Here is a 12,506-nt window from a genome sequence, read left to right as displayed (position 1 = left end):
AAAAAAACAAAAAAAACCTTAGACCAGTTGGCAGCAACTCAAGAACATCTAAGTTTCTTTGGACCTACTTAGTGTAATTATTTCTAATTGCATTGTTAAGTAATTAGCTGTTAAGCGCTAATAAGACAATGTGTTGGGAGACCGTAGAGTGCTCAGTCTTTACTGGCTACAGAAGTGGATTTGTCCACATAAGAGTTGGCAACGACTCAAACATATCTGAAGAGTCTTGTTTATCCTACACATATTTTTAAGACATCAGTGAGAGAGAATTATTGTCTCTGCTGCAGCCGGTTAATAGAAAAACTCTCTCTCCCTCTCACCATTTCTCTTTCACTCTGATCCCCTACACTTCCCTCCCTCTCTCCCTCTCTCCTTCAATCCATACACCTCTCTTTATCTCTTCCACACATCCCGCCTTCTCTCGCTAACTCGAACTATCTCTCTCTCTCTCTCTCTCTCTCTCACCGATGCAGCTTGGAGGGCTGGGTTGCCAGTAGTATCTATTTTCCACTTGGATGCAGGTGATTCTGCTCTCCCCCTGCAATTCATATCCCGGATCACAAGAGAAGGTCACCGAGTCACCAGGCTCCCGCCCTTCCCCGTTACGACTGCCATTCATGGGAATACCTGGATCTCTGCAGGCTGTCGCAAGAGAACCTGAAGGGCAAACACACACATACATGGTAAATGCACATGTGCAATAAATCAATGAGTGCGGGAGAGAGCACACGAACACACGCAGAGAGTTTCATATCATATGGTAGACAGCTGTCAAGCCGAAACTGTGGCTCAAACTGTTACAGAACAGACAAGATTGCTGACTGATATCAGTTCAAATCTGTTTTCCTAAACCACAGCTGTGCAGCAGCCCAAAGCTACAAGAATGATGTAGTCTGATGGATTCTACAAATATTCCCATATTGACAGACTTTATTGACAGACTTAACACAGTTACTTATATTGCAGTTTTGTGCTGTTGTTGTTTTTTTCAAAATCAAAACATATCTAGTGAAAACACACTTGTAAGCAATGTTGATTATATTGCATATGGTGTGATATGATAACATTTGTATGGAAAAAAGATTTCATATCTCTAACAATCCATTAAAGTAATCCACATTGCAATAAAGAGACACTTAAATTAAATTCTACACAGAACAATGATGATTATGAGTGTAACTCTATCTACAGAGTTATTCTTCTAACAGCTATGCACTAGTCACTCTCCATTATTGTCAGTGAAGAAGCGCTGCAGAAGTATCACTTGACACACCCACGTTCAACATTTGGCTTTTCTGTTTTGTAGCTATGGGAGACATTTCCTCAATCACAACCAGTCAAAATTACCAATATAAATATATTTTTCAGTAGTGTTTTGTCATTGAATTGATTGGGGGAAGTCCTGCAAGAATACTGCTGCTATTATATGTCATCTATCACTCAGAGAAGAGGAAGAAAGTGAATTACTATTTTGGTTGTGAAAACTACTAGCCTGAGGCAAAGAGAGGGTATTTAAGTGCAGGATGCATCTACAAAATCGATTCCCGACTTCAAACACATGCAGTGAACATCCCATGTAACTGATTTTTACATTAACACGCCATGCCACGGCGCTAAAGAAAATGAAAGTATTTACAAACTCCTCATACACGGTATTCCATGAAGTGTTATGGGACCGCTGTGCTCAGGTGCTTAAAACTAATCATCAGCGGAACGTATAGACTGCATTAGTATACAGTCTGCAGCACACGTTGCACAGGAGACTGTCAGCAGCAGACTGTGAAATACCTTCGACTTTTACTGCTCATCAAGACATCGTTAATAATTACAGAAAATGCTGAGAAATCCACATGACATGAACAGATGCTGAAATTGATGTCAAGACAGTATGTGCTTTAACATATTCCTTGTAGACACTGTTCTCAGATTCACACTTATTGACTCTCAGAGTGACAATCTCTACACCACATTAAGAGGAACAGTTAATTTAAAAAATAACACTTAATCAAATTTGTTGTGACATGTTCAGTTTACAGACAGTATACAATCTTGACATATTTGTACATTTTCATATAAACTGGGTGATAAAACTGATGTACAAGCAAGCAAACCACAGTATACAGCTGTGTACGGAATATCATCTATTTGGAAGAAAATACTCACTGGAGAAGTCGATGGCAAAGCCAGACTTGGTGATATAAAAGTCAGTCTCGAACTGAATGGTGACTATGTTGAGAGTGGAGTGGATTCCCTCAGGCAGCAGTGAGCCGCTGACCTCCTTCAGAGACATTTCATTCTCAGGAGGCCCGTCCCACACCTTCAGGATGTCGTGGGACGCTTCTGTGTCGAATGCAAGAAACTGGAGACTGGGAGAGGTGAGCACACAAGACTGTTACTTTGGCTTTAGTTCAGTTCAGTCGGTTCAAGTCAAACCGATGCATTAATATATTATCACTGAGACTGAGATGTTTAGTCAAATTAATCAATGATGGTTTTGTTTATTTACAGAATTTTGCATTCTTTATACAAGTGAAACAAAAGTTCCTGAGAAGGCAGACAAAATAGGTGCTGAACTTGGCAAGATTAAACTGAATTCAAAGGAGAAATCTATCTAGAAACTGTCCCTGTGCTTTTGGGCATTTCAGTTGAGATTTGGTATCATCAATCAATTTCTGCCCGAGTTAGAAATACAAGAGCACAGACTTATCTGCAATCTCATCAAGGCCTGGAGCAGCACTTTTGACAAAGAATGTGTGGCTGTCTTTATGAAATCATACCATGTTTACTTCGACCTCTAAGCCCAAATGGGTTTTATTTCACAGTAATACTCGGAGCTCTCAACCAAAAAAAAATGTTTCAATGTCCCAGGAAAATTCCCCTGGGTGCTGTCACAGTGTCTACAATGTCCCTCTCCCAATCATTGTTAATGGAGCAGCTGCAGGCTGTTTCTCTTGATGACATTTAGCTTTAGAGGAGTATTTTTCACGTTTAGAATTTAAACTGAACTTCATAACATCTCCTAAGAACATTTTTATTTTTCAGTCTTTTGAAGACAGGTCAAATTACGATGAACTCAGCTAATTTCAGATGTATTTAAATCAACTCCTATCAGTTCAGTTCTTGGCAATTTCCTTGTGTATAAACTAGTCCCCAGATAACGTCAATCAAATTCTCTTTACTATTATCACACAAATCCATTGGGTGTCCTACTAGCCTTTGTTCATTTGAACTTATTCCTAATATATTAGTTTCTTTATATGACTAATTATTTAAGGCCCAACTTTGTTTTTCCTCTCCACCATATTTCATGAGTAATGATGCTCAATACAATTTGCATATTTGCATATATGCAATAAATTATTACACATCTTAATTATGATATTAAAAAAAATATGATACTCTAAAATGTTTTAAATAGCCTAGAGCTATACAAAGACAATAGCAAACATTTTTTAATTCATACCAGATATACAATATATGCATAAATATGCATCTATTGTATGATCGTGCATTAGCAACTGGAGTTACCTGACAATGTTGCCAGAGTTGACCTCAATTGTCCAGGTGCACCTCAGGTTGTTGTCATAGGGGAAGGGATACCCAGGAGAAAGGATACGCCCTGTAGATTCACCCTTGAAACTGCCACCACACTCCGCTGTATGCATACACACACACACAAAATTCATGAAAACCTCCAAAAATGCAAACACACACAATAGGAAATGCAGAAAAATGCTCACACAATGAAATCTGCATATGTTGAAAGCAAATGCAGAAGAAAGGCTGTCAGAGTCCAAGCTCACTGGAGCTTAAGAGTCTACAATGCGGACTAATGAGCAACAGTTTAAGCTCTGCGGAAAATGTACAATCTTCTTTTTCGGCTAACAGGTAATGGGACTGCAACAAAGACTTCCTGCCTGGCCAGTGATACTCAGGAATGCAAAACTTGTTTTGTATGTCTGCTAATGATGCCATTAATTAACTTTAAAAAGACTGTGTCCAGAGAATATAGGCTGGGCCTTGCGCTGCAGGGAGGACACTGCTACAAATGTTAATGACTGAAGGAATATTGTATCATCTAATCTATGTTGTCTCTCCCCTGGTTATCATTTTGCTATCTATATAACAGAACAAACGGCACTAAATTCATTATAAAATTGCCTTATATTGCCACAGTGGTACGCTATAATCAGTATCATAACTCCAGGCAAATGTAAAAGTCCCTGACGGGAGCCAACTCACAGATACAAAGCGCACTTTTAATACTGACCATTCAGTGATCCAGCACTGTTAATCAATAGACTGATTTAGGTTTTGTTTTTTTTGTGATTGTATTGAACATGCCACAATACCAGACCAAAGCCCTTTTACCGTAAAAAGGAACAAATTCATGTTTCATTGAAAGAGGCAGTGGGACACAGTGACATTTAAAGTGCAATTCTGCACACGTCCGGAATTTGTAAATCATTTTTTACCCTAATCCATCACTGCTAGACGTCAAGAAACAGACACCGCTCCACAACACCTTCCAGACTCCAGCAGTATGCAGGTAATAGCTTGATCATTTCTCTGTCTCGGCATGTTCTGAATATGAAAGTACAGCTTAGACTGTACATCATGTCCATGACTCAATATGATATGAATATTATGATAATTATGCATTTACTTCTTGAAAAATGTTGATCAATGGCTTGTGGATTAAAACATCTAAATTAAACAGCCTGTGAATGAAACAGATTCAAAAATCAGAAATCAGAGCAACACAGTGAAAGCTCAACAGCAATTCAAATTGCTTCACTATGCAGCTAATTTTACATCAAGAACACACAGGGAGATCAATGATTCACAATAACATCAGAGCTGTTTTTATTCTCCTACAAAATAACATGCAGGGTATTTTCTTTCAACACAGTTCAATTAAGTAGAAATCATGTAGGGATAAATCCTTAGGATTAACACCTAGCTGAGCAATGTTGACAGTGTGCCTGGCCTGAATAATAATGTAAGCTGCTACAGAAAGAGAGAGGTGGACAGACGGACAGACAGAGACTGGAAGACAGAATGACTAGGACTAAAAAATGAGACAGCAGATTGACACAGGGACAAAGGATTACCTATACATGATGGGAGGTGGTTGTCCCATGCCCTTCTCTCCCCAGTCATGCACTTGAGTATGCCACTGCCGTGCAGGGTGTAACCTTGGTCACAACCGTACGTGATGGCACTCCCCGCAAAGTGACCTTGGTCACTGACTTTGAAGCCAAACTGTGGAACACCTGGATCATCACAGTGGGATAGCTCAAAACCTGGATGAGTAAAGGTGAGAGGCACAGGAGAAGGTGGAGAGGGTATGAATTAAGAATATGGGTTGAAGGATAATACAACGTTGAGACCATGAGCACACACAAACGCAGGACAGCTTGTCAGCATTTAAGTCCACTGGAGAGCAGCCATTCTGTAAACCAGCGCTATATTCCCATTTATTTGTATTGTAAAGAGGTATTGATTGAGGTCTGAGAATTAATTTCCGGTTGAGCACAGATGAGGGCCGGGCTTACAGTCCCATTATATCACTTGGCAGTAAAAGATTCCTTTTGGACAGAGAATACAATTAGATGTTCACAATTAAATGTTCAATTGAGTGTGGACATTTACCACGATTGAGAAACGGCCCATCCACTCGTAACACTTTGGGGTATTACAAAATAAATAAAATAAACAAGCCACAAACAAGAAAATGCAATAAGTCTTGCCATGTTTGAACTTGACCATGGCCTTTACATGCAGTCCTTTTTTTCCCCCCGGTACTAAATGTAAGTGTTCTGCTATGCAGCAACAGAGGCCGCACATAAACCCAGCAGTGCTGATTTACGGTCTCTCCTCAAAGCGAGGTCCATGCCCACACCAGATGTTATGGTAGTATTACAAGTGTCATACCCGGCATAAATCTCTAGCAGTTACCTCTCACATTTAGAAAATTACCTCAGCACTTTTGGTAGAAGAGTCATGAAAACATGATCAGATTTCATGTTCAGACAAGATTTAAGTTGCCTATATCCCACCTTCTCTTTGCTCTCTTGCTGTTCATACATCACTCAATACTCTCCAAGATGAAAAGGGCTATTCATTCTGGTTCAAAAGACCAAGTTAAGACTGCACTTTGAGATGGGTAAAGGGTGCTAGCTTACATTCTGCTATTTACCTTGTGCACATCCCTAGAAAAATCAGAAATGAAATCTAATTATGTGATACTTAATTATGGGTAATTCTGTAACTCAAAAGGCAGCTTGTAATTAAACCGTAATTTCTTCTGAACTAATTGTACTTGAATTTAGATGCTGATGGCTATTTATGCTGAACTGCACTCTTTAATAAAACTGGTATTTTATTTGAACTATAGTGTACCTGTTCATACTTGACACATTTGGTGTAGGCTAATTATCACAGACTTAAAATTGCCAGTGTAGGCCTAGTTCCTGCAAGTCAGCAAAAAACCCTTTTTGCTTTCATACTGTTTAAGTCAAAACAGCACTTAGCCCGTTGCCATTCTCACTATGTTGAATTCTACCTTTGAAAATTCGCTGGAAGACGAAAAGAATTCAAAGAGCTCAAGTGCAGGTGAAACACAAAAACACTTTAAATTGGACTGCAAAATGCAGTGTCACCAAAACATTCTCTTGTCACAGTAATAAATTAGAAACGGTTAGCAACAATACACAGTCAGCAAGCCAATTAGGAGGAGAAACAAAACCCATCTATTACTGGCCCACTTACAGCAATGACCCAAACTTTCAATACATTTACACACACACACACACACACACACACACACACACACACACACACGTGTAGAGGTACACTATATACGTATATGCACAAACGCACACACAAGCACGGCAAACAGAACCGTCCAACAATCTCAACTATAATTCACCTGTTTAACAAGGTAAAGTTAGGCAGGCATGGATGCTAATTATGGGAGTGGAGCACAAAGGAAAAGAAGGAAAAGAGGAAAAAGGGATTCACAGAGAGAGAGAGAGAGAGAGAGAGAGAGAGAGAGAGAGAGAGACGGAGGGTGAAAAAAGGGAAAAAAAAGAAAAAAAAGCCAATTTTCCTGCAGGAATGGAGCAGAAACACCATGCTGTGTTTAATGGATACCCTGACAGTGAAAGACACTGGAGCAGGGTGAGGGTCAATTAAAAATTTCTTTTAAATTCTGCTACTTGAAATGCCTGGCTCCTGAAATGAGGCTAAATTCAGTCATTTGGAAAAGCTTTAGGGCCCTCCTCCCCCAGAGAAATGAAATGTGACTTACTATGGTATATGAGCTGGAACCCTGCTGCCGTCCCCTCCTGGTCAGAGTAGAATTCAAGCCACAGATAGTTGGACGTGCTGGTAAGGGACAAACTTTGCATTGATGTACCTGTGTATGTGCTAAGGAGTGGGGCTGCACCATCTTTACCATCATACACCTGATCAGAGAGACAGAAGAACATCATGATGAGAGTTTTGCTGCTTATCAAGGATGAACTATCCACAATAAAGTAGAATGATGAGAATTAAATATTAATACTGAAGAACGAGAGACACGATTAAAAAGAAGCTATTGGTACTGTATATCCTTTGTTTTATATGGCACCTCTATTGCAAAACCAATGTCTTAAATGAGAATGAGATGAAAATTGGCTTGAGTGACCATAATTCTTCCCATTGATTTGATACTGTGCATTTGTAGGGGTGAATTAACAAGGCAGATAGTGGGATTCATTACGTCAAACTAAAAAAAAGACTGTTTTGGAGATGTGGAGGGTTAATGTTCTTTCTAATTTATGGTATTCTATTTATTTAATCAAATGTTAAGAGCAAACAGCAATTATGAACTGAGTAGTTCATGTTCTTCAGTATTACAAGGCTAAAGTGCAATTAGAGTTTAAAAGCAGTGCATCTCACAGTAAAACAAAAAGCAAGGTACTTACATTGTTTTGTTGATTTTTGCAACACATAATTGAATGTTTAATCTTTATTTGTTCTTTTTTATCATAGATTTTTTTGATCCATGAACCTAATGGAAAATATCTGTTGAAGAAGCCCCCTTTTAAATCTGCAAATAAGAATTTCCAGCAGCACTCCTAATCTTTGCTGATTAACATGTGTGAAATAACAAGCTCTTCCTTTGAAATACTACTTGGGCACTTGCTGTGTTGGTACTGTTTTTCCTTTTTCTTCCAGTCAGTTAAGCTCTCTAAACATGTCTTCCCACATTTCAGATGTTCACAAAATGACTAAATACAAGAGATTACTGTCTACACAACTCCATTACTAGAAACACAGATAGTAGGGTACAATGCTATGTTAATTAGAGCATTCGACAAGACATCTGCATTCCAGAAAGAGTGTGCTCCAGCTGTGAAGTGGGGACTACACAGTCATTTGCATCACATCTGTGGTGCTTACCAAAACTGTTAAAATGCTCTTGAGCAAAGAAACGAATCCCTTCCTTCCCAAAGGAATGATTGTGCTGCTGCTGCGGTTTGACTTTTGCTCTGACTTCTAAGGCAAAACAATTCTGCATTCTGCCTGGTGCTTTCCATAAAAATCCCTTTTCTATTTTCCCATGTTGTACACAATGAAAAGCCAACGGACTTGCCTCATATATTTAAACATTTTCTTTAAATGACACAAATTGATTTGACTTAGTTATCAGTACAAGGCCTCTGTTTATTTTTTGGTTATCTATTTTCTGTCAACAAAGAGTGCGTTGTGTCTTTACCTTCAGGATGTCACCTTGTGCGAGTTGAAAGGTGCTGGCAGTGATGTTGATGCCTTTGCCTGTTTGGACCTGAATGCTGTACACACATTCGTGGCTGTTGTCATAGTTCATCGGATAGTTTGGCGACAAAAGAACTCCCTCATTGTTGGAGACTGTTGATCCGCACTCCGCTGCAAGAAAACAAATACACAGACAATAAACATAATCAGTCACACAACAACAGGCACTGCAAAAACAGCATCTACCGAATAAATACACTAAAATGAAGAGACTTTATACTACTGCTACATTAGCTCTTAACAGATAAAGGTACAATACAAATAGCTTATTTGGATGATAATAATCAGCGATTCAAATGTCCATCCCTCTTATTGCTAGTATCATAATAATCATTATCAGCTGGCCCTGACATGCTGTGAAACATTGAGCACACTGTTAAACATTCAGTGTAAAAACTTTACAGTCTGTCTATTATTTCTAAGATTTACCACACTGGCATTCATGTACCATGCTTAGACAAGTGAGTAGACAATTGCTTTCCAAAATAAACTGTTCTGAATAAACAAGTCAAAAGCAAACAACAGACTTAAAATGGTAGGGATGGCAATACAATATATTCTGGCATTCCCTTGCATGTTATCTGTATACCAAGCAACATATGATGAAATCTGTATTTGTTTTCCTTTAAAACAAGAGCATGCATACTTTAAAACTCAATACCGCTTCCAACATTTATATCATGCAAAATTTATGCCAACATGGCAGCCCTTTCCTAACTCAGAGCTAAACTAGTGAGCCAGAGACAGGGTTTTGCAACATGTTAAGCACTTCATTACAGGGAGTGATGAGACCAGTTTAAATGACAAAATGCCTTTGCTATGAAAAGATAGCACAGTATCTCTAGAGTCAGCTTTTAATAGGTATATTTAATGTAATTGAGCTTCTCTAGGGGGAAAAAAAAAATCAGTGCAAACTCCTCTCTCTGGCCTATCTGCCCTTGGAGCACCCTTTAGTGAAAAAGAGATCTCCGAGGCTAGTTTTAACCTAGCATTTCACAACACTATTAATCACAGGCCTGAGCTTTTAATTGTATTCTACTTAAGTAAATGTACTTCAGTGTGTAATAAAAAGTTTATATCTGTGCCAAATGCGTTAAAAACCTGATACTGGCTAACAGTGTAAATCTTTCAATATAAATATACAAGCAGGAGAGAAAACAGAATAAAAGCTGCTGACAACGTACCCACACACCTTGGCAGAGGGGCACTCCACATGCGGCGGCCACCTCCCAAGCATACAATCTCCCTCGCCCCCTGTAGACGATAGCCGGTGTTGCAGTAGAACGACAGCGAGTCACCGATTCCAAAGCTGGAGCCTGTGTGCCAGCCAAAACGAGGCGTTCCAGGGTTCTGACAGGGTTCAAGATCGTACTCTGGAAACAAAAAAATCAGTTGCAACAAATAAAAATGTGAGAAAAATGTAGTTCTAGTATTCTATTATTATGATTTGTTCCTTACTCATACTTGATATTGGTATTACTACCCATGGGAAAACTTAGACTGTTCTGTTGCTCCCCTCAAGGAAACTGAGTGCACTTTGCCCCAAAGAAAAGCAATACCGTAGCTTATGAGGATTTAACCGTCTTGCTCAAGGACACTTCATCGGGTTGGGATGCATGCCAAAAGCTTGAACCCAGGAAGGATGTGCTCTCTAAAAAACTGGGCCACCCTGTGTGCAATATTATTATACATGTGCAGTCGATGGTCTTATCATTTGAGACGTAGATGCAACAGTGAGGTCTTACTCCCTGCAGCATTCTTCTCACGGCCTGTAATTTGGCAGTATGCACAACTATGTAGGCCTATTGATTTTATCACAGCAAAATGTTAGACCAGCACCCTACTGTAAGATGTGGCCTGATAATATCGGCAAATTCTCATCAAAGGTCAGGAAAGGTTAAAAAATGAATTCTAATCAGGAAATCTATAGATGCTAATTACAGAGCGTGCACACACGCACCCCCAAACTAAATTTCATGAATATTCATAGCGGCATAAGTTATGCTTCACTTCAACAAACAGCAGGCAGACATTTAGCCAGAATGCTCATGAAGCAGACCCTTTTTCCTCCTTCACTTTTTCTACTTTATTATCTCTCTATGTCTCTCGCTTTTTCTCTCTCCATCACGCTCTCTCCCTCTCGCCGTCTTCTCCATCAAACCTGCTCACTCAGCATCACCATCTGTCTCATCTCCTCTCTCTCTCTCTCTCTCTCTCTCTCTCTCTCTCTCCCTTAGCCATGCGTCTCAACCTCTCTCTATGTCTCCACTCCTTGGTCTCTGCGTGGGAGGCCCATTATTTCTGTACAAACCCCCCTCCTCTTCCTTCGTCTCCTCAGTCCTGAGGATACTGACCCACATGGCTTGCTTTGATGATCATTCCTATCACGGTCAGACACCCTCTACCTGCGTGACCTCGTTGTCTCTAATTATCCTGCTCTGATCAGCGCAGCCTGAGGCACGGTCTTCCTTAATCCTGCTCCCGTTCTGACCGACAAATCACTCCTCACATGTTACTTTATGCATGTTTTAGAGAGGCTTAGCACTTTTCATCATCTCATCATTGAATGAGCTGTCTATCCCTCTCTGAGTGTCACTGTGTCTTTCACTTTTGCTTTCTACCCTACTCCGACTTTACAACTCCACCCACTACATTTTCAGTATCCCCACTCCTCCCTTCTGCCTCCCCTACACAATTCATCCTCCTTCCTCTTTTAAAACCTTCCCCACTCATACTGTCTACATTCCCCCCCTCCCTGTCTCTGACAGACAGAATCCCCATAGGCCTTCATACCCGAAAAGGAGATGTTGAATCCCTGCAGCGATATGGAGAAGTCAGAAATGAAGCGTAGTTGGGCCTTGAAGTTCCCATACAGGCCAGCATTAACTTGCGCAGGCTTCTCTGAGCCGGTGAGTCGAGCCAGCGGCTGAGCGAAACTGCCGTTTTCTGTTATCAGAAGGTAGTCATGATGATCCTCCAGGTGGAAGGAGTGAAAAGTGAATTGGACACCTTGGAGGAGAAAATAAGAAAGCCCAGCATTAGAGGTTTCCAGCAGTAGATGAAAAATCACTATTGAAAAAGCTTTGAATGGAATATATAATGCATACATTTGACATTGTCATCTAAATACGGACCCATATGGTTAGGAAATGATAATGATGAAGTGATTTGTTAATTAGTTTTTGGGAACAGACTGAAACTGAATGCAAGGACCTCAAAAAGAATGTGACTATTATTGAATTAAAATTTTAGCTATAATTTCAAATGTCAACATCACGATTAAAAATCACTTTTATTAATTTAGGTTTAGCTCTCTGAGACATCTATCCCTACAGTGCATTTCTAATTAATACTAATTAATTAATTAATAAGGGCTTTAATCCTTACAGCACTTGGAATGATCATACTAAAATTAATTATACTAAAATGAAAATGGAAAAAGGAAAATGTAAAGTGAATAGAAAAACCTACAGTGAAAATTCACAGCTGCCTTTTGTTCTTATTGCTTTTTAATTTTCTATCTTAAAACTGTGTCATTGCAGAAGTATGGCCTTTCCATCAGTGCATGACCAGAGTCAGTATTTCTCACACTTAGGCTTCTGCCCACCACGCTAAACTTTGAAAGCACTCTAAAAGCAACACCTCCCTAACTAAGGTGACAAAAGGTATTGATATAT

General features: G+C 39.6%; 1 protein-coding gene across 7 annotated transcripts in view; it reads right to left on the bottom strand.

Annotated features, from left to right (window-relative positions):
- The window catches only part of LOC122986830 (CUB and sushi domain-containing protein 3-like), a 235,381-nt gene that overhangs the window by 134,459 nt on the left and 88,416 nt on the right, over positions 1–12,506 (bottom strand). For all 7 annotated transcript variants that reach the window (XM_044358248.1, XM_044358249.1, XM_044358251.1 and 4 more), the window contains 8 exons: positions 11,623–11,838; positions 10,014–10,202; positions 8,771–8,940; positions 7,316–7,472; positions 5,115–5,306; positions 3,529–3,655; positions 2,164–2,366; positions 466–657 (listed from right to left, as the gene is read on the bottom strand). In XM_044358248.1, coding sequence (XP_044214183.1) covers positions 466–657; positions 2,164–2,366; positions 3,529–3,655; positions 5,115–5,306; positions 7,316–7,472; positions 8,771–8,940; positions 10,014–10,202; positions 11,623–11,838 — 1,446 coding nt within the window. The remainder of the gene's footprint in view (positions 1–465; positions 658–2,163; positions 2,367–3,528; positions 3,656–5,114; positions 5,307–7,315; positions 7,473–8,770; positions 8,941–10,013; positions 10,203–11,622; positions 11,839–12,506) is intronic.

The sequence above is a fragment of the Thunnus albacares genome, chromosome 8 (genome assembly GCF_914725855.1).
Source record: "Thunnus albacares chromosome 8, fThuAlb1.1, whole genome shotgun sequence".
Classification (NCBI taxonomy): Eukaryota; Metazoa; Chordata; class Actinopteri; order Scombriformes; family Scombridae; genus Thunnus; species Thunnus albacares.
Note: the sequence above shows the minus strand (reverse complement) of the source record. Positions and strands in the feature narration are given on the sequence as shown.